General features: G+C 57.0%; 1 protein-coding gene across 2 annotated transcripts in view; it reads right to left on the bottom strand.

Annotated features, from left to right (window-relative positions):
- The window catches only part of NAV1 (neuron navigator 1), a 75,409-nt gene that overhangs the window by 25,090 nt on the left and 22,715 nt on the right, over window positions 1-27,604 (bottom strand). For both annotated transcript variants that reach the window (XM_051771639.1, XM_051771640.1), the window contains 2 exons: window positions 5,492-5,594; window positions 1,505-1,870 (listed from right to left, as the gene is read on the bottom strand). In XM_051771639.1, the coding sequence (XP_051627599.1) occupies window positions 1,505-1,870; window positions 5,492-5,594 (469 nt within the window). The remainder of the gene's footprint in view (window positions 1-1,504; window positions 1,871-5,491; window positions 5,595-27,604) is intronic.

Genomic DNA, 27,604 nt, shown 5'->3' with positions numbered 1-27,604 from the left:
GGAGAAGTAAATCCTGCCTGGAGTAGTGCAGGGCTGAGCCACCGTGGGTCCCTCCCCCTGCCCACATTCCACCTGCTCAGGGGCTGATGGAGACAAAATGATGCTCTGGTCACCCCTCCCGACAGTGCCTCTGAAGCAAAGGGCACCCCAAGGTCATCTGCCTGCATGAGCAGCACCAAGATGAGACAAGGGGGGAGATGGGGAGTGGTGGAGCCCCTCATCCCCACAGCCAGCCCTGACGAGAACCCAGCCCTCCAGGGCAGCCCAAATCCACCTCACTGCCCATCATACCCAGCGGACCAGTGGCCAGCAGCAAAAGGCGACATGTGCCATGTGCCACCTCTGGCAATGGGTTACGATCTCCAAAAGAGTCCATGTTGAGCCAGCACAAAGCTTCCCTGTTCACAAACCCCAGGGCAGCCCCCAAGGTAACCCCACATGCCTATGCGAAGGACGGGTCTGACTCCCGCGGTGCTACAGACGCTCTCACCACTGAGCTGGAGCATGGCAGGGGCAGAGGCCAGCAGAAACAGCGTGTCCCCTGCACAACTGCAACACGTGCCTCCAGGCCATATCTGGGGAGTGCTGACCCCAGGATGTGCGCAAAGTCAGGGGCTGTGATCTATTCTGCACCAAGCTGACGTGACTACAGGCACCCCAGGAGGGCCAGAGCAGCACTGTCAGGAGGCCAAATACCTCCTCCTGCTCTGGGACAGCTCAAACGCCTGAGTTATTTATCTCCTGTGCTGAAACAGGAAACCTCCAACATGCTCAGACCCTGGACCCTTGCCAGAGTCAGGGGAACCTCAACAGCACAGCAGGAGCTGGACACATCTGGAAAGAAAATGTGAGCCCTGGGTGTGCTGTGTTGTGCCCATCTGGCAGAAGATGCCCCGAGCCCCGTGGGTGGAGGGATGGAGGCTGATGAGGGTCCCAGAAGGAGGAGACTCTGCTCAGCAGCACACTCTGCTCCACACAATGCCACCCATCAGCAGTGACACCTTGGTGCTCACTTCTCCCTGGGATGCTGAGAACTGACCCAGCCTGTCCCACCACAGGCCACCAGCACTCCCAGCCACAGGGCATCCCCACAGTGCCAGGGTCGCAGGAAGCAGCTCTGACTCACTGGTTGAGAGCATTTCTGAAAGCAGCAACATTCACCCCAGCAGGCCTTTGGCTCAAGGGTCCTGCAGCCACAGATCATGTGCTTTTCTCAGCCCCCTACTCTGGTAACATCCAGATCAAGCCAGACACTTCTCATATGTTGGTAGATCAGCTCATTCCAGCTCAGAGGGGCATCAGCCCCAAGAAGTCCCAGTTGCCCCCAGCAACAGCAGCAGTGGCAGTGGGAAGACATCTCCTGGGATGTGGGGACACGATCCAGCCGGACTGGTTGTGATCTGCATGCTCCTCCACCCATCTCCACTGTGCCAGGTGTCTCCCACCGCCTGGGAAACCTCCTAGAGAGCCCCAATCCAGGCATGACCCCAGCGCAGGCACTTACCCCGTGGTGATGTCGTCATCCTCCGTCAGCGTCTTCCCCATGAGGTCGCTGTCGCTCATGTACCCCGACTTCAGCTCCACATCGTCGGTGTCCAGCGCCTCGACCAGCTCCAGGCGGGAGATGTGGCTCAGCTTGCTGGGGCTGCGCATGGGCATGGTGTGCGAGTAGTGCGCCCGCTCCCCGTGCATGTACCAGCTGGGGGTGCCCTCGGAGCGGCACGTCCCCCCGACCGACGGCGCGTCCCCCGCCTGCAGGCGCGGGCTCGACTGCCCATAGCGCCAGGACAGCGGGGAGGAGCGGTTGGAGAGGCTGGAGACGCTCCGGGGGTTGGCTTCGTCGCTGTCGTAGCAGGTCATCTCCAGGGAGCTGCGAGGATGGGGGGGCAGGGTGTTAGGGCAGGGCATGGGGGGAAATGGAGGTCTGTGCCCTGCCTCACCCCCCCCCAAACTGGAGCTGCAAGTGCTCAGAAACCAAAACTGCCCACTTTGAGGCAGCCAGGCAAGGCCAGCAGTGTGGGCACAGGGACACTGGCCTGGGCCCCTTCATCTCAGCTGGTCCCCTCCTAGCCTGCCTGGTGCCAGCCCAGTGTCCCCCACTTCAAGACCCACTGGGACATCCACAGCACCAGTGTCTAGTGGTTCCCTTGTCTCCCCAGGGACAGTGGAGCAGGATAGGAGGTGTGATGGGGGCTTTGTGCCTCCCCACAGCCCCAGTCACCCCACAAAGACAATACTCCACCACGGCTCTGCCCACCCACTTCAGAGCAGGGTCAGGGGTGCCACCAGGGCTGGCAGCAAACACACCTGGGAGAGGGGTCAGCACCATCCCAGAGACCAGCCCTGGCCCTGAACCCCAGCTGTGCTGAACCCCAATAATAGGACACCTTCAGTGGAAAGCCCAGACATGCTTCCCTGTGCCTGGGCTGCTCCTCCTTGGCCACTTCCCTCCCAGCACTTCAACATCTGCATCCAAATATCACTCCAGACCCACAGGACAGGACGAGTTGGGGTGGCAGCAGCGATCCCAGGGGATGTGGCAGTGGGACATGCCAGGGAACGGAGGCTGTGAGCAGAAGGTTGCCGAGGGACAAACCGGGGACCAGGTCCCTGCAGCAGCGTTTCACACTGACCCTATGGAGAGTGAACCACCACATCTGGGCCGGAGGGGACTCCCCAAGACAGGACTGCCCGGCCCCAGGGGCTGCCCACAAACGTAGTGCTCTTCAGCCATCCCAGAGCCCATGAGTGCTTCAGGAACAGGGAGTTTCATCACTCCCCACACCCTTCGGGATATATTTTGGGCAAACAGTGATGCTGAGACTAAATTTAGGCACCAAAAATGATTACTTCTTGGAGCAGCTTCTTGGGAACCCACAGCCCTCAAATTGGCTCCAAACGCTACTATCAGCAAATTATTCCCTAGCTTGGATTAAACGTTCCTGCAGGAGCACCCAAAGCCAAACCCTGGCTGCAGCATTGAATCTAAAACAGGGAACTACAGAAAAAAATGAGGAAGTTTGTCAAAGTGGAACTAAAAGGGGCAGCTAAAAGGGGTTTGTTTTTGTTGGTAGCACAAAGGATGTGCTGCTGGCAGCTCAGAGCAGATGCCAACCACATCTCTGAGCAGGAGGAACAGAAGCCTCACCTCGAATCCTGGGTTCAGTTCTGGGCCACTCATGACAAGAAAGATGTTGAGGGGCTGGAGTGTGTCCAGCAAAGGGCAACTGAGCTGGGGAAGGAGCTGGAGCAGCAGAAGCAGCTGAGGGAGTTGAGGGGGCTCAGCTTGGAGAAAAGGAGGCTCAAGGGGGACCTTCTTGCTCTTTGCAACTCCCTGACAGGAGGGTGGAGCCAGGTGAGGGTTGGGCTCTGGTCCCAGGGAACAAGGGACAGGATGAGAGGAAACAGCCTCAAGTTATGCCAGGGGAGGTTCAGGTTGGATACTGGGAAAATTTCTTCACAGAAAGGCTGGTCAGGCCCTGGCCCAGGCTGCCCAGGGCAGTGGTGGAGTCACCATTCCTGGAAGTGTTCAAAACACGTGTGGATGTTGCACTTGGGGACATGGTTTAATGGTAAACATGGCAGTGCTAGGGGAACAGCTGGACTCGATGGTCTTAGAGGCCTTTTCCAACCTAAATGATCCTGTGATTCCATGATTCTCTAAGCCTCTGAGAAGCTCATACAGCCCTGCAGCTGGGTGCAAAGACTGCCAGGAACACAGTGACGTCTTTCAGGAATCAACTTGCATCCTAGCGAGGGAAGAGCAAAACCACTGGATGGAAGAACACAGTGAGGAGAACAAGAGAAATTTGAGGAATAGTTTGTGGAAGGAATAAAGAGAGAGCCCAAAGTGGCTACAGCACACTGGTGATGCAGGCATATCCAGAGGATGGCAGATGACATCTGTATTGGACAGACTTGTAGGAAGTGTTCTCAAGAGCAGAATGAGTGGGTATGTGTGTAATTACAAGGTACCAGGGAAGAGCTGACACAGTTTTAGGAAAGGAAAGTCTGGCTCACAGCCACGGGCAAGCTCCTGGAGGAATGCAGGGAGCTGCCGAGGCTGCTGTGGGCTACCGGAATAAAATAAAGCTTCCAAATAAATTCAGCCACCATGGGATAAGAGGGAAGATCCTCACATATTTAAGTCCTGCTGAAAGGGACAGAGTGCAGGGGTAGGGATCCCTGGGCTATCCATACCCATTTTAGTCTGTGGCAGGGATGCAGCTGAGGCCTCCACCACGTGATGTATTCAGAGCTCATCAAGGAAAGGAAGTGAGAGTGAAGAGTCAAATCCCACCAGCAATGCTAATTTAATCACCCTTAATATCCTTGCCCTATTTCCCTAAGACCCGAGCTGATGAAGGATTTCCAAAGGAGGGGGGTGAAGTTTGAAACCGATGAAGGTGAACACGACACAGGCCTGGCTCAGTGTGGGCAGTGCCAGGCTCTGACCCAGCTCCTGTGCCAAGCAAAGGGATGGCAGAGCTGTAATGGACAATCCCAGCAAATGGCCAGCTCAGGGAATACTGTTATGGCCAAATGCAAATACCACCACCCCAGTGCTCTGCTGCTCCTGGCTCAGAAAAGATCTGGGAAGTGCAGCAAGGATGAGCAAAGATCTAGAAATTCTGGGTGATGAAAAGGGAGATGAAGGGGCTCCTTCATCCTGGGCCAGGCTGTTTGAGGGGTGACACAGGAAGGTCTGTAATGGTGAGAGGGGGCTGAAGGGTGGGAGGAAGCTGCAGCTTTTTGTCCCTCCCAAGACAAAATTCAGGATCGAGGGAGACCACGAGGTGGCAACACACTCTAGGAGAAGGATGTTCCCACATCCTCACTTTCCCAACCGTCTGCCGCCCACACAGCCTCTGCAAATCCAGAGAGGAGCAGAAACCCTGGGGGGCTCAAGTGAGAGACCCGGGGGGACACAGGCAGTCCCAGGTGTGGTCAGAGAACCCTGAGCACACACACTGTGCTCTGGTTCCCCACACACTGCTCACCCTGTCCCCAGCACTGCCATCCCCTGGTCCCAGTCTGGGCAGGGCACCCCAGGGTATCCCACCTCTGCTCCTGGGCTCTGGCTGAGGGTTCTCCCTACACAGTGCAGAGAAACTGAGTCAGGGATGGGGATAGAGCCTCTGGTCCAAACCTGAGTGGGCACAGGGGATACCCTTACCTCTGGTGGTCCACTTGGGGTTACCCAACCACTGGGAACACATCTACCTCTCTCTGCCCTGTCAGCTCCGCTCGTTGCCACCACCCCCCAATTCCCAATGTCCCAGAGCAGTGTCAGGGACAGGGCTCTGACACACCCCACGGATTTAGGGGCTTCTCTCCAAGCCTCCATGCACAGGGTCCTCAGGACACAGGGCACAGCTGATTCCCTCCCATCCACATGGCCCTCACCAGGAGCAGAACTGCTTCCCAGCTGCCCCGGGAAGGACACTGATTATAGGGAAGGGGTGGTGGGAGTCCAGTGTTGGAGCCTCACCTGTGAGACACCTGAGAGCCCCTCAAGCTGGACATGGTCTCCTCCAGGTTCTGCCGAAGGTCCAGCACATTCTGCACTGTCCTCTTCCTCTGGGACTCGGGGTCTGTGGACAGACAAGGTGATGGCTTTAAAGGGAAGGAGGGATAGATGGATGGATGGATGGATGGATGGATGGATGGATGGATGGATGGACAGATGGCTTTTGCCCATGGCCATGCCCATCGGCCCTGGCTCTGTCCACCAGGAGGGAACAGGGCAAGGCTGACACTGGACTGGAGCTGCACCACACCAAAAGGCTACTCCCAAGTGTGCAGCTGGGATAGGGATGTCCAGTCTGGAAAGGATAAGCTGGTGGAGACCAAGTGGAGCCACAGGACCCACAGAGGTGACAGGAGGCCAACTACAGACAGATGACCCTGAAGCACTGTAACCCTGCTCCATGGGGCCATGCAGGAGCAACAGTCTTGAAAGAAATGTCCCCAAAACTGCCCCTGTGTCACCCAGGTGATGGGGGTGCTCCAGCCTGGGGACATGGGTACAGCAGGACCAAGGGGAGTGGAGGACACAGGGCCTCACTCACAGAGGGGTGGCTGCTTCTGCAGAGGGCTGGGGCAGCTGGTGGGACTGAGCCCCCCATGGGCACAGCCCAGGGCTGGGAACCCCCTAGCTCTGGCTGCCCTGGAGCTTCTCCAGGTGTGCAGACCCACAGCACAGGTGTGCACACATAAAGACCCACAGCACAGGTGTGCACACATACACACAGGCATGTACCCCCCAAAATACACATGTGCACACGCACGTACCTGCACCACAACCACTTGTGCACACACGTGCAGATACACACAGGCACACTCACATACATGTGCGTACACACCTGCACACACAAGCGTGTGCACACCTCCCAGAGACACCTGCACAGGTGTGTGTGAACACAGACACCCGCACAGAGGAGGGGGGTCACTCCAGACACCGCCCTGGCAGTGGGCTCAGGGCCATGGCTCCAGTCCCATGCCCTGCCCCACCCGCGTGCACCCTGGGCGCTAACAGCCATGCCACTGCGGCTTTGATCCCGATTTCAGGCCTTTCAGCTGCAGCCTGCCATGGATCCGCAGTGACAGTGGGCGCCAGGGACACGGGATGTGGCTCCTCCTAATGTAACGTGGCAACCAGTGCTTCGGGATTTGCAACGGCACAGTATGAGCTGCAGCGACACAAGGACTGGGGACACTGCCGGCACACACCCCAGACACAGGGATACAGGGACAGGGAACACCACTGGCACACATCCTGGCTGCAGGGACACAGGGACAGGGAACACCACTGGCACACATCCTGGCTGATAGGAACAGGGGACTCTGATGGCACACACCCCGGCTGCAGGGACACGGGGACAGGGGACACTACCAGCACACATCCCAGCTACAGGGACACAGGGACGGGGGACATCAATGGCACACCCCTTGGCTGCAGGGACACAGGGACAGGGGACACCGATGGCACACCCTTGGCTGCAGGGACACAGGGATGGGGGACACCCCCGGCACACACCTCAGCTACAGGTACACAAGGACACCGGACACCATTGGCACACACCCCGGCTGCAGGGACACGGGGATGGGGGACACTGATGGCACACAGAGGAACACCCTGGCAGCTCCCCACAACGGCACAGCCACACAGTAGTGCTCAAGCAGGGCTCGTGCCCCTTGTCCTCATCACACACCGGCCATGCCACAGGCAGTGCCCATGGGTGATGCTGCCCCACCCCCGGGCTCAGTCACCCACTGGCCTGGGCAGGAGCGCCTCAGACCAGTGAAGCGGCTCCAATACACACATGAGCCTGGAAGGGTGTGACAAGCAGGAAGAGCCCTGATGAGACAGGTTCAATCAACCAGGTTAAAGCCAGTTGTGGAAGAGGTAAAAGGGCTGGTGAGCCCACAGGGCACCCACACTCCATCACTTAAGGACACCCAGCCCTGCATGTGTCTGATCACCCCAGTCCAGCCCCCAGACCCAGGCTCAGCAGGACACTAGTCATTATTAACTCATTACTAAATCTCCACTGTGGCCCATGCACGTTGGAGGAGTCAATCAAAGGCACGGAGGCTCCAGCTGGTCCCCAGAGCCATAGGATGGGGATGCACAGGCAGTCTGGGCAGAATGATGGAGCTGAGGTGGCTGCACACCCGGAGCCAGGGCACAGGGGAGGCTCAATAGGCCCTCAGTGCTGGAGGCAGCACCCACCCCACTCTTCAGCTAAGGACAAGGGGACACTGTGCCACTCTGGTGGGGCAGGCAGAAAAGGTCATATTGGCACCTCAAAGCTGTCAGACCCTGCCTGGGTTGCCTGGAAAGATGGATTTTCAGACTTGAAATGACGGGGCAGGAGCCTGCATCCAAGTCCACAGCCGTCACACTGCAGTCTGTAGGGCAGTGGGAGATTTGGGAGGGGACACACATGTGAACCTCAAGGAAAAGCAATAAAAGAACCACCAGTGTCCCCAGGGAAGGACTCAGCACCCTTAGCTCCTTCCCCCTGGCCCCATTTGGTGGGTGCTGTCACCCAGCGCCCAGCTTCCACAGCCAGAGAAGGCAGCACGCACACCCCAGCAGAGCCGTGGCCCTGCGCGCCAGGGCAGGACAGACCTCGATGGGATGGAGAGCCACTGCTGTCCCCTGGCGCCAGCAGTGGCTCTCACCCCCTGCCAGCTCGACAGTGTGCTCCTCCCGGGCATGGCTCCCTCCCAAAAGCCCGACTGCCTCCCCCATGGCCACCCGCAGCCATTCCCCAGGCACCGAGCCAGCGCTGGGGCCTGGCGCTGCCTCCTCCCCGGGCGCCACTGCCAGCAGGGCTGCTACAGACAGCCCCATCCAAGGAGCAGTGGGGCGAGCCTGCACTGTGTCCCCAGCTGCCCCGACTGAGGGGCCAGCACAGGGGTGCCACCTCCTCTGCACCGCTCTGCAGCTGGGGCACTCACGGGGAGCAACAGCATCCCAGGGCTCAGGGACAGGTGTTTCAGGGCAGTGGCACTGACCTGCATCCCCAGCTTCACCCTATGACACCACTGGCCATCCATGCCTGGATGACACGACCCCAGTTTTTGGGTGGCAGTCCAGGTCACCCTGGACTCCAGGAAAAGCACCAGCTCTCATGCAGGAAAGGGCCAAACTGGGACTGGAGGAGCTGCTCACCCACCTCTGGCACACATCCCACTGCGAGCACTGAAGTGCCACTGTCTGTCCCCATAGTGCTGGCCAGGCAGTGACTCCAGGTCTCTGCAGCCTGTTCCCCAGGGACAGCAGGGGCCTGGGGGCTGGCTCAGGGCTGGCCAAGTCACCACATGCGGAAGCTGAGTCGAAACCCAAGCTGTTGGGAGAGGCTGGAGTGTGGGAACAGCAGGAGCACGCTGGATTCCTCCCTGCATCGATTTAGCAAGCTTGCATAGCCAGATGTTTCCAGCTGCTGAAACGTGGAGCAGCAGAGAAGGCTCAGCCTGTGCTGTGGTGGGGTCAGTTGGACACCCAGTCTCGGCCAGGCAGCTACGGCTGGGATGTGTCCCACAGCGTTCCCCTCTCCACCGGGGCCGCAGGCTCAGGGACTGGCGTCTCTCCCGCCCCAGCTCTGGCCCAGCCTGCAGATCCTCAGCAGCTCCCACTGCTCTCACAGGCTCTGTCCATCCTGCTGTTATAGAGGGAAGGGGGTGCTGACTCTGGCCCTGTGCCTCATTCCAACCATGCAGAGGGCACCCTGAGATGCAGCCACTGTCCCCGAGCCCCGCACTGGGGCCACCAAGTCCCACTGCCCCAGTCACTTGTCCCTGTGCCAGGCTGGGTCTCCCTTGTCCATGCCCTCTGCTGTCCTTGGGCAGCTCTCCCGGACCCCTCAGCCTCCCCAGCTGCTCCTTTCTCAACAGAGCTCTCTCAGCACTCTCTTAAACATCAGCAAACATGATACGGTTCCATTTGGAACATGGGGAAACTGAGGCAGGAAGGCCCAGCACACCCCCGTCCACCCCAGTGCCTGCAGCACTCCCTGGCATGGCCTTCAGCACGAACCACCACGTTACACACACTCAGTGTACGTTGGTGCCCCAACCCACGTGCTGCCCATCACCCCCACCTCCTGCCCAGCACAGCTGGGGCAGCAGCAGGTACCACTGCCAGCAGAAGGGACATCTGCAAGGTGGGATGCAGTGCTGGAGGCAGCCAAGGAGGAAGAAGAGGAGAGGGAGGAAGGAGAGAGCTGTGCTGCGAAGGGCTGGCTCAGGGCACGGCGCTATGTGCTGTGGGTCTGACTGTGACAGGTAGCACAGAACCATGGCTGGATAAGGTCGGGGAGCCCCAGGTTGTACTCATGTCCAGCCCTTCCCACCACCCCCAGAGGGAGTGGCAGCAGCTCCTCTCTCCTCATCTTGGGGCACAGCCATGTCCTGCAGACGGGCTCTGCCGACGTGGCCAAGTACACCAAGGAATGAGGAAACCATCAACTCCAAATGGCTCTGACAGCTCATTTCAAAGGAGCATGTGGCCACCAGCTCCCACTGGGGCTGGGCAGGGCTGCGTCCGTAGCACACGTGTGGCCCATGTGCCTTGGCACAGGAACCCGCGCGTGTGCGTGTTTGCATCATGCATATGTTCATCTGTGGGCCACATGGCAGCAAAAGCCCACAGAAAAGTGTGTGGATGTGGGGGTGTGAGGGTGTGCAGGTGTGTCACCTATGCCTGTGCCCACGTATGCAGGCAGGGGGATAGCAGGACGTGACACCAAACTGGCACAAGGGTGCCAGGTTTGCACAGATGCACTGTCTGCGCCTGTGTTCATACACTCAGTGTGAGTGTGGCACTCACATGTGTTTTCTTTCCCCCCACGACCCAACTGGTCTCGTTTCAGAAGATCCAACTGAGAAAGGACTCCTGTTGACCCAGCAAAGATTTCAGCAGCAAGCAGGAACTCACTGGGAAAGGTCTTACGGTGTTCCTGAGCCATTCTGGTGGGCCCCTATTCCACAGTAGCTGCAACGGATTTCCCCAGGCCCAGAAACATTTTTAACTGGTTGCTCAATTCCTTCCAGGGCATTGAAAAATCCACTAATAAACTCTGCAATAAAACCCATTCTCGCAGGGCCATGAGCTTCCTCCAGCCCAGCCGCGCTCCCCGGCTCCACGAACCCTCCACGCGCTGCTCCCTCCATCTGCCCCAGCCCAGGCTCCCAGTCCCATTTATGAATAAATCAGCCCAGACAGCATTTTGCTGTTTCAGAAGATGTCCCAGGGCACTCAGGCTGGCAGAGCACATCTTCCACCCTCACTCACCCTGGGCGTGCATCTCCCCCTTTCCTGCAAACCTGCTGCCCCACCCAGAAGGCAGACAGTTCATTAGCACTCCTGGTTTAATTGCTTTCATTGGTGTGAGCCCAGGGCTGGCTGCCAGCCCCGCATCCCCCACAGCAGTGCCAGAAGAGGGTCCTGCTCCCTGAGGGGCAGGGACAGGGCTGGAAGCCCTGTGCCATCCAGCACTCTGGTAACAGGGAACTGAGGTACCCAGACAGCTGATTGGTGCCTCTGAACCACCCTGGGCAGGGTGGGGACCGATGGGGAAAAGCATGGACACCATTCCCTGGATGAAGGCAGCAGTCCCCAGCCTGGGGACATGGAGGAACAGCCTTCTGCCATCGGGGAGGGGGGACATGCAGAGGATGCTGCAGGTACCTGAGGTCCCCATCCATGACTCCACCAGGGCAGGCCAAGCTCTGCACATGGTGCTGCCCCACTCGTAGCCTTGCGAGGCTGAGGGAGGAGATTTTACACAGCCCAGGATATCCTGTGCTTGCCCTTGGTCAAGGGAGGAGAGGCCAGGCAGCAACCACTGGAAGAGGCAAGGGGGTTACAGTGGGCAGCACTGTGGGGACAGCGTGTGCCCCGCAGGACCTGAGTCCCCCAGGGAGCCCCTTCAAGAACACAGCCAGAGGAGGAACGGTGACAGGACCCCACTTTGGCACGGCCACCCCATGTGTCACACCTCGCTGGATGGACCTTTCTGCAAAACAACATCTCTAACGGAGGCTCGGGGGTGGCTGCAGCAGGTGAGGAAGCCAATTCCCCTGCCTGCACTCGCTGTCCCCATCACCAAGCCATCCTCATCACTGTAGTCATCATCACTGCCACCATCCCCATCCCCACACAATCCCCATCACTGCAGTCATCATCACTGCCACCATCCCCATCCCCACACAATCCCCATCACTGCAGTCATCATCACCGCCACCATCCCCCCCCATCCCCATCACTGCAGTCATCATCACTGCCACCATCTCCATCCCCACACAATCCCCATCACTGCAGTCATCATCACTGCCACCATCTCCCCCCATCCCCATCACTGCAGTCATCATCACTGCCACCATCTCCATCCCCACACAATCCCCATCACTGCAGTCATCATCACTGCCACCATCTCCCCCCATCCCCATCACTGCCACCTTCCCTGTCACCACACCATCTCCATCGCCACACCATCACCACCACCACCACCATCCCCACCACTGCCACCAGTGCAGGCTGGGGCAGCCCCACGCTGTGGGAGGGAGCCACTATCTCCCCGCTGGCAGGTGAGAGCAGACAATAAGCAGCAGTGCAGCAGTGACAGGCCGGGACTTCGGCCGAATCAGCACTTCGGGAGCAATCGCGGCTGCTAAGCCTTGTAAATTGCTGCTCGTAACACGGGCAGGGCTGGAAGACCTGGAGTCTGGACCCTGTCTGGCTCCAGTGAGCCAAGCTTTTAAAAGGGATTCAGACTTTCTCAGGCTAGAGCAGCCATAAATCTACTTAATTGGGTCTCTCCCATACACAAGTTTCCAAGTGAACCCACTGGAGGATCCAGGCCGGGCCTCCAGCCCATTTGTGGGTTATTCTTTCAATGGATGCTGCACTTGGCCCCAAACCACCCCACCTGCACGTCCAAACCACAGTTCTTTTCCAGCTCCAAAGCCTCTAGCTGCTCTGCGTCTGTGCATCCCACCTACGTGCTGCCCTCTGTTCTCCTGCCCTCTCCTCTCTGATGAGCCAGAGGAGTCCAAAATCCCCTGTGTTGGGACAGACCCTGCTCCTGCACCTGGCACTGCACATCCCAGTGCCACAGCTGCCTCCAAAGCAACGTTGAAGGAGCTGGGAGCATCCCAACACCCCCCTTCCCACCACTGTGGGTCTTTAAAATAACCCGTGGAAGTGCCTGTGCAGCTTGGGAAGGAGAGAGATGGTAGGTGGACTGGATTCATGCTCCGAGGGGTGCCACGAGCCTCTGGACACCAGCACACACAGCAGCACACACCACATTAACTCCCTGCTGACAGCCCCATGGCCTCGGGCACATGGAGGTCACTGCACCTGGGGTCTGTGCTAAGCTGACAGAGAGGGGTCAGACGGGTCAGGCAGCGCTCTGTGCCTCAGTTTCCCCCAAGAGCTTCCTGTCCTCCCCAGGGTTCTGCATTATCAGGGTGTGCCAGCACCATGCTGACCCCCAACATGGCACAGTTGTGTCCAGCCTGGGGGTTTCAGCACCTTAAATGCTCCACATACAACACCTTTCCCACAGCCACCAGCAGACGTTCAGGGCAATGCTGCAGACCCTGTACAAAACAAAAAAAAGCCAGAGAGTGGGGGAGAGAGGAAAAAAAACCAAACCCCCAGGGTGAGGCAGAAGGCACAGTCAGGCCCCAGCACAGGGGCCCCGGAACAGCCGGCAGCAGCGGGTTCACGCTCCCCACACATCACCAGACGCAGGTTGGACATTGTGGAGATTCAAAATTCCAGATGGCTCTTTTTGGGTGGTTGTTTTATTTTTTTTTTTGCCTTGCCTCATTTCCAAGGCAACAAGACTCCCTGTCATCTGCCAGTTGCCATAGAGATTTCACCTGATTCTGCTTCAGCAGAAGAGAAAGCCGGGCTCCTCTCTGCTGCCGAGGAGCCGCGAGCCGCGACCGCCTTCAAACTTACTGGGAAAAGCGGAGCTAAATGGGGCTTTATGTGAAGGAGGCAATGGGCTGATTCAGAGGATCAAAGGAAGGAACTGCGGGTTTCTATAGCACAAATCATCCCTTCACTTAACTGCTTCAGTGCCCTCCAGATGTGCCCTACATCTGGGGACGTCGCCAGCTCCCACTCCAAGCTTTGCCTGGTGGAGGAGGGGAATGTGGGAGCAGGGGGAATCCTGCACCCACTGCTGACGGCATCTGAAGGACCAAGCTGACTGCCCTGTAGAGAAGGGAGGGCACAAGGACTGTGCTGGTCACAGCCATGTCCTTCCCCCATAACAACCCTCCCTCGCTGTGCACAGCCCTTCTCCAAAGTCCCCACGGCCTAGAGAGACAAGGGGAGGATGGGGTAAATGCAGGAGCAGCCAGGGAGGAGAAGACCCTTGGACAAGGGTGGAGATGCCCATGGGCTGTGCTCAGCTCAGCTTGGCTGCCATGGACACAGGGGTCAAGCACCGCAGGCCCCCAGGGGAGCCACAGGCAGCTGTCCACAGTGCTCGTTCCACATTGGCACTGGTGACATCTCAACAGCTGCATCACTGCTGGGGATCATCCACAGAGAGGGTGTGGATGTGTCCATGCCCCAAACCCCAGTGTCGTTCCTCCCAGACCCATTTTCACCCCAGGCCCCACAGCAGCTTCACAACAGCCTGTCCCCACCGCAGCACAACCAGGCAGATCAGGACCAGGCACACCACTAGCACTCTGTCCTGTACCACTGCACCTCCAGCCATGCACACCCATCCCCTTCCTTCTCCAATTGGTCTGGGAATAAAAACTCTGGTGAAAACCCAGGGCCGTGGGGATTCACAGGCTTTCCTTTGAGCAGGGCAGCACCCAAGCCCAGGTATGGAGAGACATGACTCAAGGTCCCAACCTGTGACAGCAGCCCTTGGACTCGCAGTCAGACGCCCCAAATCAGCAGATCTGATGCCTCCTTGCCTGGGGTTCCCTGTTGCTGAGGACATGGGAGAAGGTCCCAGGTGCTGGCAGGGTGCTCACAGGTGGCAGTCACCTCTGGGTACAAAAGGCCAAGGTCCCCACACCCACCCACCCCTGCCCACTGCTCCCTGGTGGGCACCCAGGCCTGGCTGAAAGGGCGTTTATCAGACCTCAGAGCCTGTCCCCACCCCAGCCCATGTCCCTGCACCAGGGCTGGCGGGGAAGGGCCCAGCCGGGCAGCTCTTGGCTTGAGTTGGCTCCGTTTTGCAGAACAGTCATTAGCGGAGCCAAACTCCCCATTCCCAGCCAGAATACGGCCATGCTTGGGGAAGCTTTATATTCATGGAGACAAACAACTCACATTTGCTTTTTAACTGTTGGAATTGCACCCACTGGGACGGCGCAAACAGGGAGCCTTTTGTCCCCCTCGCCTTGTGACTGCGAGCTTTGTGCAGAGCAATGCGTTGCAAACACAATTCTCCCTGGCCTCAGCTGGGCTCTGGTAGACACTTGGTCTGTCTGTCCATCACCAGATCAGCCAAAGAGTCCTCATGTGTCTCCAGCAGGAATGTAAAATGTCTTCCCCAGCTTCCCTGCCAGCTGCAGCCTGTGGAGCTGCTCTGCACTGAGCAATCAGAGCCACCCAAACGGACCCAAAATGCAGCCACCTCCCAAGTACCAGGGGTGGTTACGTGGAAGGGCAGGAGACTACGGGTGGCGGAGCTGCTCCCTGGGGTTACAGCTCGCCTGGGAGCAAGGAAGAGCAGCTCCAAGCATGGAAAATCCCAGCATGGCATGGGCACAAAGAGTAGCTCATCATGAGCCTCCAGGGAAGTTTGTCCCCGTCGCCCCACAGACAGGGAGTCTCTGGAGATCTCCAACCCACTGCTGAGCTCCTGAATATTGGAGCTGGCACTTACTAAGCTGCTGTGGGCACCAGTGCTGCTCAGAGTTATCACTCTGGAGAGGGACAAGGGACAACCCACCCTGAGTGGGATATGTCCTTGTGGCTGAAGCCCAGTCCCAGCCCAGCAGCACCAGCTGGGAAGGAGCATCCTTCACTCCAGAAGAACAACACCCCAGCAGTGCTGCTCCCCTCCAAACCCTCAGCTTCGGGAAGGGGTTCAGCAGTTCAAGCTCACCCTGGACTCTCTGCAAATCCCAGGGGACACCAGCCACAAGGATCCAGCTGCAGCAGGACTAGACCCCATGGAAGGTCATCAGCCATTGCCCGAGAGAGTCCCCCAAGAGCCCCTCAAGAGAAGAGCTGGGGCAGGAGGCAGAGCACCTCAGGGGGCAAACCCAGTTTAATGAGTTCTAGGCTCGTTAGTGGATCTATTGTTGCCACCTCCCGCGGGAGGAGGGAGATAACCCAGGCTATTTTTGCTTCCATCTAGGGAATCGTTTTTCCTCCAACGTGTACTGCCACAATGCTAATTTTTAAGGCTGATGATTAATTGATGTCAGGCTCATTAGGGGGCAAACGGATCCCTCTTCTCCAGGAGCGCCAAGGACAGGGGGGACATGTTTTGACAGATGTCGTTGGAGCTGCGTGTGAGTGACGTCCTAACAACGGAGGAGAATAGGAGCCATTACCATGGAAAGTCCTGGAAATGGGAAGGGAAGTGCCTGCACGCGACCTCCGCGCCCCTCCTCACGCAGCCCCTAATCAGCCCTTCACGCTCTGCCCTGTGGTTACCAGGGCTTTGCTCCGGAGATAAACGGCCTTTGTGCACGCCCGGGGGAAACTGAATCTCCTGCCTAAAGCAAGGACGACTCAGCCTTTCTTCTCCCCTCCCCAGCCTCGCAGGAGGGCCAGGTGCCAAATTCACTCTGGCACCAGGCGTAGCAGCCTGCAGGGAGCCGGAAACAATATGCACATATGATCACCAGGATCCCGCAAGGCTCGGGGTCTCCCTGCACCTGTGGTCCCCTGGCACTGGGGTGGGCAAGCACTGCTGGGGTGCCTGAAGGTGCTGGTCCTACCAGGCACTGAGGCAAGTTTCACCCTTCTGAAAATCACAGCAGCATCTGCCATAGTGGCCCAGGTAGGGATGAGGACCAACATGCACATCACAGATAATGGGGTTCCTTCAGTCTGCCCCATCAGCTGCCCAGCTCATGTTCACCACAAAGCAAACCCCCCCAGCTCTCCCAAAGATGAAGCTGTGCATGGTGAGTGGCAGGAGGTTTGCTTGAAGAGGGCACCATGGTTCTGACAGTGACACAATGACAACAACATTCCTCTGTTTGTCCCCGAGGTCCCCCATGCCCCGAGCCCAGAAGCGGGATGAGACGTTCTGATAACTCAGTGGAGAGCCCAGGGTGGCACAAATCAGTGCAGGTGACCTCCCCTGCCTGCTGTGCCAGCTCCCAAGAGCCACCCCCGCTGCAGTCATGGGTACAGGGCACTGTGCCCCGCTTCACTCCACAGCTTGCTCCCCTCCCCACTAGCACCAGCTCCACATGCCTCTTCCCATCTTGCAGCTCCACACCCAGCATCCATCCTGCCACATCAGAGCAATGCCCCAGGCCCCCATGCCAGGGAGGTGCCAGGGAGGTGCCAGGTGTCTGCCGGGGAGCTCAGCAGCACCAGAGTCCCCCATCCATCCTCAGAACCACTGGCAGCAAAGGCCACGCTGCCGATCTGCCAGAGCTATTACAAACTTGTGTTAATTGCTGCGCAGTGCCTCGAGCACTCTTCAGAGGGAGAGGGATGTGGATGAATAAACGATCTATTCTCAGTGCTGATGGTTCCCAGGGACGAGGGCTCGGCAGACCTGCACTGTCCTCTGGTTGCTTCCAGACTGGCTGCTCCCCTCACAGTGCCCTTGGAGGGTCCCCACCGCCAGGAAAAGGTTTTCTTGAGCAGCAGTTGCACTTTTCTCACTAAAGGTGATTTGCAGAGAAGGAACATCCTGTCTCCTTCAGGAAATCTGGGTATGCTGTGGGAAGGAAGGGTACACTTAGGACCAGAAAGCTCTTTGGTCACCACATGGGAGCCGCCACTCAGTCCCTGCCCAGGCACCCCAGGGGGCTGGGGGGCAGCATGAAAGAAGTGTGTTCTTCACTTCCAATCCATCACCTGCATTACGGTGACGGGAGGGACGTTGGTGATCCTCTCAGGCACGTGGTGTGACTCTTGAGGGTGGTCCTGTGCCAGGCTAAGGGCTGGACTCCATGATCCCTGTGGGTCCCTTTTAACTCAGCATATTCTCTGATTCTGTGACACACTTTACTATTCAGTGCAAAGAGCTGTTGTTCCACCTGCAAGTCCAAGTTTTAGTGGGGGCTTGGCAGTGCCAGAGAAGGGCAGGGTAGAAAACGCTCCGAAACAGGCATTGGCACCATTAGGACAGATTTCAGTGGAGCCTCTGGACTCTCCACCACGTGCCAGCTCCTGTGGTCGCCCTCATTATGCACTGCCAACACCAAGGGCTGAGTGACATGTGATGACAGCAGCCATGAGCCTCTGGGCAGAATGGGAGAGCGGCCGCTCGCCTCCACATCCCGCACACCGACAAGCCCCGTCCCCTGCAGGCTGCAGGATCCGTTCAAGCTGAGACCACGCCGAGTTACACCCCAGCTTGGACAGTTTGGGATCCCCAGCCAAGCTGGAGACGATGCCATTCCCCACGCTGCCAAAGTGCCAGCATGCGCTGTCCCACAGGCAGACCCTCCTGGGAATGCCATGCTCCTGAGGATGGCTACACCACTGCTGGGATTTATCCCCTCTAAGACATCTCAGCTCCAAGCAATGGCTGCCTGCATGGCACAATTCCTCTTCGCCGTGGGAAGCAGCTCTGCAATGTGCCTTGAGCTCTTCTCCCCAGATTTGCTCCGGGGGCCTGTCCAAGCACTGACGATGCACAGCCCAGAGCCACGACCGCTGCGGGAGAAGCTGAGCCAACACTACAGCTTGGGGGAAAGCATCAGCCAAAAGTCACTCAAACAAGGAAGTGATTTGTCTTCTTCTGGCTGCAATCCCCTGAAAAAGGAGCGTGGAGCAGGGAAATCAGGATCACGTGCAGCGCTCTGACTGAGCACCCACCGCAGCAGCAACAGGGAGCGCTCACACCAGGAGCCTGACAGATACAACAGAACAGGGGAGAAAGGATGGAAAAAGAAATGCCATGTGACCCCTCGCTCGATCCAAGGCAGGCATCACATCCAACGGCTCAGAATATGAAATATGCACAATGAGCTCCAGTGAGTAATTAATCCCTTCAGGAACACTGTAAGTGATTGCAGACAGCTTACCAAGAAAAAAAATTTGGAAAGTCATTGAAAAATTACCATAAAATGTTTCTTTTTCTGTTCCAGCCTGACATACAATGAGATCTGCAAGGAGCTCTCTTTGCTCTGCACTATGTGACAGAGATGGATTTAAGCTGGTTTTCCAATAACACTCAATCTACCTGCCAAGGTGATGGCCCTGGGAAACCAGTCCGGCCCAAGGGAGGGCAGCAGGAACGGCTGGTCCCAACGCTCGGCTCTGGCCTCGGCTGGTGGGACACAGCACGACTTCATCAGCAATCCAAACTCTCCAGATGACTTTCGTCAGAGCCCAGGTCAGAGCCCAGCTCATGGAGCAAGGCGAGCCCTCCTGATGGTAGAATGTGGGTGAATCCCTGGTGACTCTCAGCACTGGGAGCCAGCCCCCTCGCCTGCCTCCACCCCCCCTCCATCCTCATGCTCCTTCTTGACTCCTCCACTTTCTCCAGTGCTAAGCAGCCAGTTCTCCAGCTGGAGGGCTCCAATTCGGACCAAATTCTGACCCACTGCAGCCAAAGTCCTGCCTCTGCTCCCTGCCCTGCACCCACAGGCAAGGAACCACATATGTCCTCGTGCAAAGCCACCACGTGGCTGCGATCCCTTGTGAACAGAGGGACAAACACCCAGAGGCATCTGCAGGGGATCTGTCCCTCTCCTCCAGCCTCAGCCCCCATCTCCAGGGAGCACCGACCCCTGGCACAGCCAGGGGGAATTACAGAGCACAGCAGTTGCCTTTTACTTCCATAATTCCACTGTATTTTTCAAATAACTACTAACACTTCTACTGGTAAAACTGGGGTTTATTTAAAAAAGCATTAGGAAAGGTATTTTCTCCTGTCAATAAAGTGACTTAAAATTAGTGGGAATTTTCAAATTAAAAACGCAGCCTAAACTTTCACTTCCACTCGAAATCACTCTGGTTTAGACAACAGACTTTTTTCCCCATGTCCTCTCCTGAGTTTTCTCCCCTCTCTCCTGTTCTCTCCTCACTATGTTTTTGTTTAAAAATTCATCAGGGAAAAATGCTGGGGCAGGAAAAGAGGGAAGAAAAAAAAGCAGAAGAAATTGTAGCTTTTGCAAACCCATCTCAGCACAGGGGAGAAGCAGAGCTCCAGACTCGCCTTCCTGCTCTTGGAAAGCGTGAGGCACTTGGAAGGACAAGGGAATATCGTATATTAACCAACCTCCTGCACACTCCAGCAGTGGACGCAGCCTCACTGACCCTCCTCAGAGTCCTGAGATCCTCCTTGGCCTAAAACAGCTCCTCCAGCATGGCAGTCAGGGGAAAAAAGGATGAATGAGGCAAGGACACAGCCCACTCCAGCACTGATCGGACACCCTGCTCCCAGAGACCTGCACAGCTCCTGACAGGGCTCTCGCTCCAGAGAGCCAAGTGCCAGAGCATGTCTGGCCACAACACAGCTCTGAGCTGGACACTGGCTGATGTGAGGCACATCCCACATATGACATTGATTTGGGGGAGGACTAAGAGGTGCCCAGATGACGTTACGCAGAGCCAAGGTCGCTCCCATACCCTGCGGGGCAGTGACACAGAAACATCATAGAATGGTTTGGGTTGGAAGGGACCTGAAAAACCATCTTGATCTAACACCTTCCACTAGACCAGGTTGCTCCAAGACCCATCCAACCCGGCCCTGAACACTTCCAGGGATGGGGCAGCCACAGCTTCTCCCTGGGCAACCTGTGCCTGGGCCTCACCACTCTGATAGGAAAGAATTTCTTCCTAATATCCCTTCTCGCATCCCTGAACATCCCTGTAGTCTTATATGGGTTACTACCACCCCAGGCTGATCCCACTCTGCTGCTCCAGAGCTTCCCCACCACAGTGTGCATTTTGAGGACAGCTGCTGCACTCTGCACACAGGACATGTTTAATGTCAGCTTACAAGCGAGCACACCCCGCCAGTGGATGAAAACCTATATGGAAATGGAAGATCATTACCATGATCTCCTTGGAAACATCCCACTGGAGCAAGTTTTTCTTCCTCTTCCTTCTCTCTCCCCATGTGCATGAATTCTGGCACCCTATGCACCACTTGGCATTGCCTCAGCACTGTGGGTCCAAAATGCAGGCGTCTGATTTCTAAAGCCATTGTCTGGGATGTGCTATTGAGCTGCAAAACATGGATGGTTTGGGATGGAAAACAGGCAGCTCCCGCAATACAAAAAGAAGCTGGCAACCCGAACTTGATTTGACTTTGAAGCTGTAGAGAATCTCAACCAAACACAGTTTGCTTTATTCCCACAAAAGGAATGAGGATGTCAGCCACAAAACAAACCAGCCCCTCTGCCCCCGGAATGTACTGATGGACAAACGGGGAGCAGAGCAAAGGGAGCGCGGCTTCGCCCCGCCGGTCAACGCTGCAGCACAGGGCAGCCAGGTCTGAAAGGCAGCACTGCACGCATTACCATGCTCCACTTGGGAATGCAAGGCAGGAAAAGCTGCTTTGTAAATTTACTTTTGATTTGGAGTTCAGGGTTTGTGTTCCGTTTTGCCAGCGCTCATACCTCGCTTCCAGGCAGGGAGGTTTGCAGGAATCCCAAGAGTTTCACCCATTTCAGCGCAATGACCGTTTGCCAAGGAAATCACCCCAGAAAATTTATTACCTGCTGTTCCCTTTCGAAAGTGAGCAGGGTGGGAAGTGCCTGGTGGTGCAAACAGCAGGCGAGCTGAGATCGAATCCTGCCCTCAGGTTACTGTACTTTCCCCACCACTAATATCTGACGGGCGACCTCCCACTGCAAATTCTGCTTGCAGAGGGGTTTTGGAGCAGTTTTAAAATCCCAAGCTCCAGGCCCTGCTCTGCACAGCCCCAAAAGCTTCTCCCAGGCTCCAGGATGAGATTCCCTCACTCATTCCCCATGCTGCTTTATGAGCAGGGCTGTTCCCCTCCCCTCACAGGAACCAGCCACATCTGGGAGCAGATGCCAATGAACCAATAAGCTCAACTTGGAAAACTTCACTGAAAATAGCACCAAATTTCTGAGCGCTCTACAGACTGCAGCCAGATGATGGATATTAGTGCTCCAGCAGCACTGGGATGCTGTTTGGCACAGTACAATGAAAGCACAGCTAAAAGGGTTCAGGGAAATGGAAATGAGATGGCTGGAGGTGCTGCTGCTGGAGTGCCTGCCCTCCTCCAGATGTTCCGGCCTGTAAGGAGGGAGGGTCTCGATCCGCTGGTAAATCAGCCCCCAAATGGCTGCTGTGCTCAGTCTGGAGTATTGAAGGACACCAGCTTTGTCCCTCCTGCATCCCTGAAACATGGATGAGTCCTGGGGAGAAGGATGAGGTACCATGCAGGGCAGGGCCCCTCGCTGTCCCATCCCCCGTGCCTGTGTCACTGAGAGCACAGGGCCGAGGAGCAGGAGCCCTGGGGTTGGTTCTGGGTGCTGCTCCTCCCTGCAGGGTCAGGACACAGCTGGCTTTTGATGCATTTAACCACCCCACACTGGGAGACAGGAGGTCCAGACAGTGATAAATCCAGCCTCAAACCACCCGGGGTGAGACATCAAAATGGAATTTGACAAAGGACCACGCAGTGATGATCTGTGAGCTCCAGGCTACGCACAGCCTGAGGCAGAGAAGACTCAGGTCTGCGGCTGGGAGTCAGGCAAATGCCGGTGCTTCCCCTTGGCCAGTGATCACACAACACGTTCTCGAGCCCAAGCAGGATTTTAACCCCATGCCAAGTCTACATGTGTGTTATTTGGGAGAGAAACTACCACTGCGAGGAGCCAACAGGTCCCTTGTGCACTGGTACCTCTGCTCCCAGGACCCCTCTTCGTTGTCCACTTTGAGGTGCAATGCATGTCCAGGGTGACCCCAACTACCTGGAAGGGTTTTTGTTACACTTTTAAACAAACCTGGTGTCCAGGAGAGGCAGGAGTGCAGGGCAGCCACCTTCCACCATGCCCAGTGGCTGAAGCAGCACCAGAGAGAAGCCCAGGGGCTGTCCCCATCAATGTCCCACAGCCACCTCCCTCCAGCAGCCCTGCACTGCTCTGATCTGACAGAAAGCCCCACATCAAGCACCAACACAGGCAGACTCAATTTACTCCCACCCTTAGGTCTGCAGCCACACCAATCCCCACAAAGCTCAGCTGCTGTGAGAGGCCAGCTCCTTGGGATTCAGCACATGCTTCTCCAGGCTCATGGCAGCAACATTTCCAGGACATCATCTGTCCATTCTCCTTTCTGGGATGGAAATAAGTTGAATTTCATTATTTCCCTTGCTTCTGCTCTGCCTGTTGGGAGCTTGGAGCCATCTCCTCATCACTCCCTTGGTGCAGTGGCAGTCTGGAGGCTAAAGGCTGCAAAGGGCCACAGCTGTGTGGCCAGGGGTCCTGCATCAGCGGCAGACACAGCACATGAAGCTCCACATAGGTCCTGCCCTGCCAGAGCAGGACAGTCCCAGGTCCCAGCCACAATCTGTCAAATGCCTTTCCTCATGCTTTCAACATGGGGGGAACCCAGTTGCCCCTCCTCCCGCAAAGCAGTGCCCCCACCTTGGAGCCTGCAAAAACAACCCTGCCTTGCCTGGCTTCACCACTGCTGGGTCAGCCCATGACTCTGTACCCACCCTGGCAAAGCTGCCTCCAGCCTCTGAACCACCAAAGCTGGGATAAACCTCAGGATGTGGGAGCAGGCATCCACGAGGCTGCAAACGTGTCCCCTGCGGCACCACACCAGGAACAGGCCAGGGAGGGACGCAGTGGCCCCATCCAATGGCCCACAGCGTGTTTTCTGCCAGCCCCAGCTCACCCCGGTGAGCTCCCGCATCATAAGGATCAATATGAATTAGCCACTATCTCTTCTTCCACTTGTTTGCATCTGCTTGGAAATATAACACCAAGCCAGAGATAAAGTGAACTGGAAATACCCCGGCAGCCCTAACGCTTCCAGCCCGAGGGGTTCATTCAGCTGATGAGTTTCACCATCACAGGTTCCAGCCCGAAGAGCAGGTTCCTGTGCTCCCCAAGCACATCCCTCCCTGCCAGCACCCACATCTCACATGCTGGGCCACAAAAGGGCTGCTCTCCGTGGGGTGGGTTTTATGGAGCCCAAATTGCTCCCCACTGTGCTCCCCGCAAAAGGTGGATCCTGCCGAGGATGGGGCCACACGGCCCTGCTATGCCAAACCAGCTGAACCCCCGGGCCAGAAAAAACACCGGGGTAAGCCTGGTTTTGTGTTGATCTGGGCTGGCACAAGACCAAGACAGACTCCACGCTGACACGTGGGAAGCCTGAGACGACGGCGATGCTGCACATGGGGGGCGGCCACGTGATTTTGAGGTGTCTCCTCAGTGAGTTATTCTCAGCGCACAGCGATGCCGAGAGCTCACGTGCTAAAAATAGCCTGCGACAGAGCTGTACCTGCGCTGCAGCTCTGAGTGTGCTTCACAGCAGCTCGTGGAACTAGGAGAGCCAGGCTGGGGCAGAGCCGGCCCTGGGGATGCTTCAGGACCATGACAAAGCACAGAGATGTAAAGCTTCAGTCAGTCTGGGCTCCCAGTAGAGCCAGTAAGGGCTGGGTTTGGCCAGGACTGGGTGCTATTGAAGAAGCTTCTCTGGATGCAGGGTCTCACTGCCAGCTTTGTCACTCTTGGTGACACAACCCTGCACAAGATGCACAGAGGTGGGACATGCAGCACCCCCAGATATCAACCACGCAGGCTGGTACCCAGCAGGGCTGGCATGAGAAATAAAGGTGGTTCCACCTTTCCCTGGTGCTAAAGGCATGGCACTGCTCCTCTGCCAAGCTGCAGTTAGGGGGAACAGCATTATATTGAATGGAATAGGGTTAGATTAGAGATTAGGAAGAAATTCTTCCCCGTGAGGGTGATAAAGCCCTGGCACAGGTTGCCCAGAGAAGCTGTGGCTGCCCCATCCCTGGAAGTGCTCAAGACCATGCTGGACGGGGCTTGGAGCAACCTGGGAGAGTGGAAGGTCTCCCTGCCCATGGAGGGAGTTTGAAACAAGATGATCTTTAATGGTTTAACACAAATCTTTCTATAGTTCTGTGATTTTCCCCTCCAGCCCACAAAGCACAGGCTACAGTACCCATAGCACAGCTCTGCCCATTTTCCAGAGTTGCATGAAAACGACACAACCTCCAGCAGCTCCAACAAGGATCTCAGCCATGAGCCATTCTTCCAGCTCACCGAGCAAGAGAGGTTCCCATCCCACAGCCGAAGCAGCCGACTGGCCGGTGAGCCAAGGGAGCTGGCACAGGGCCCAGCCCTCCCGCTGCGTCACCTGCGGCTGTGAGTCAGGCTCACAACCTGCCCAGGGAACCGAGGCTTCGTAAGCGGGGCTCAAACCCTCAATTTCAGTTCCTCACTGAAAGGCAGCTCCTGGGTCCCTCCTAGCCAGCTCACCATCCCCTCCCTACCCACTGGGCAAGATCCAGCCTGAGGGAAAGGCAGAGCAGGCCTGCCTTTACGTCTTCAGATACTGATTCCTGGATTTGCCATAAATTCCTTCTGTAATTTCAGGGAGATGCTTGAGGCCAGACCCTCACAGGTATGTGGGCAGGGGAGGGCTGCAAAGCACCCACCTCTGGATGAGCAGGAGAGCTCAGGAACGAGACAAGGCTGACAGGACACTGGAGGGATGTGGAGTGAGTAAGCACCACCGATGCCTACGCCAGGTGGAAAAGCCCGTGCTCCCAGTGCACTGGCACGCTCACATGTTCACGGAGGTGGAGGCACATGTCCCAGCTGCAGGACACACCTGCATTTCACTGGGCAGCACAGGGGCATGTGTGTGCCCGTGGTCTGCCCAAGTCCCCCCTCCAGGGAGCTCACATGCTGCGCTGGCCCCTGTGCCAGGACCACAAGGCTCTGGAACCACCTCCCTTATCCAAGGCTGCTCTTAGGATCAAGGAAAATGTCCTGCCCAGCTGCGCTGAGCTTCTGGTCAGCTTCCCTATGTGGATTCCAGCAGCTCCTTCCAGTGGGAGATGAATCTCAGCCCTTCTCCTGAATTAATAAAAAATACATTACTGCCTCAATTGAACAAGACAAATATGAGCACAAGGAACGAGAGAAAAGCTGGAGTGAAACAAAATGTGGAAGAAATGGATTAGAGGAGGGACCAGCAGATTGGCGGGCGCTGGGCACTGCTCCTCAGTATCACACCCACCCTGAGAGGCACATCTCCATTTGCACAGCTTCTAATCTCAGCCCTGCAATGCAGCATCCCCTGCCTTTCCAGCTTCCCGGCTGAAGCATCCCTGCCTTCCCAGCTCACCTCCCGCTCAGCTCCTCGCTGCAATGCAGCAGCGTAGGAAAGCCCCACTCCCCCTTCTGCCCCTCCACCCCACCACGGGGTAGTGCTGAGCCTCCCGGCCGAGCTCCTAGCCTCGAACATTCTCTGCCTTCCCAAGCTCACCGCTTCCCAGTCAGAGAACCAGCAACCCCTCCCCTGGCTCTCCTCGGGAGAGCTGCCTCCTGTGCCTGGAGGAGGATGTGACTTTGCAGGGTGGGGGATACAGAACAGCACCGTATCTGCCCTCCTGCATCCCCACAGCTCTGCGTGAGACACCCTCAAGGTGCGAAGCCTGGAGAGGACAAGGACTCGGATGCCACAGAAGGACGGAGCCATCCCCGCTCCACCCAGCGAGTGGATCCAGGCTCGGCAGCTTCACCACTGCCACTGTCACCGGTACCAGGAACACCACACACACACAGCCCAGAGACACTGCTGTCACCAGCACCAGGAACACCAAACACACATGGCCCTAGGACACTGCTGACACCGGTACCAGGAACACTGCACACACATACACACACACACTGTCCAGGGACATCACTGTCATTGGTACCAGGAACACCAAAAACACACACACAGAGCCCAGGACGCCACTGCCACTACACATGCAGGGCACCAAATGTCACATACACAGTGCCACAAAAGACACTCTGGACCAGACAAGTGACCGATTCAGAGGATGTGCCAGTGAGTCCACCTGGCACTGAGAGCCAGGTGGTCTTGACCCCAAGACTGCAATCCTATAGCAACTACCCAATCACCACCGGGCAGGACCGTGGCTGAGCCAGGGAAGCCAGGAGGACACACTGGCCATGGCAGACGGGCTGGCAGTGGACATTGGCATCACTCACAGGTAGCACACCTCAGAGGGTGCAGGTTCTGGCTCTGCACAGAGTTGGAATGAATCCTCCCCCATGCAGTGGACACAAGCACCAGCCAAGTGCTGTCCTCAGATGCTCGAGTGAGAGTGGGCAGCAGGGACTGTGGGCAGGGGTGACCAGGGACATTGTTGTCTGGCACCACGAGAAGATGCACAGGAGCTGGGAACCTAAACAGACACAACAGGGTGATTGATGGTGGGGGGACTTGTGACGAGGGGGGGCTGTGGGCATGGAGATATATGTCACAGTCTGAGAAGCCAAATACACAAATTTGGGGACAGGGGGCATGAGCAAGGGGCTCTCCAGAAGGACCCAGAACTGCCACCAGCTCACAAGACACCAGGACCAGGCAGGACCAGGTGGGCTGGGTCCATCCCAGGAGCCCTCAGCACTCACCCTGAGGGGACCGCAAGGTCTTGAGCAGACATGGCCCAGGTCCCACTGTGGTAACCTCCCACCAACAGAGCCCAAATAGCACTTCCAGAATTGCATATAATTTTCCATTCATTTACATATTTTCTTATGGGACAAGTGTTGGATTTGGGGGCGAGATACAGGCAGTCACTGGGAAAGCCCCATCTGAACAGGGATTTTCAGGCTTTTTGGGGAGGATTTCATTTCAGCAGTGCATCCCCAAATATCTTTGCCTTCAAGTGTTTGTTCTGCTCTCTTTCCATGGGAAATTTTG

The sequence above is a fragment of the Manacus candei genome, unplaced genomic scaffold, assembly GCF_025592945.1.
Source record: "Manacus candei isolate 608988 ecotype Guabito, Panama unplaced genomic scaffold, ASM2559294v1 h1tg000139l, whole genome shotgun sequence".
NCBI classification, from domain to species: domain Eukaryota; kingdom Metazoa; phylum Chordata; class Aves; order Passeriformes; family Pipridae; genus Manacus; species Manacus candei.
This window is presented reverse-complemented; position numbering and strand designations above follow the sequence as displayed.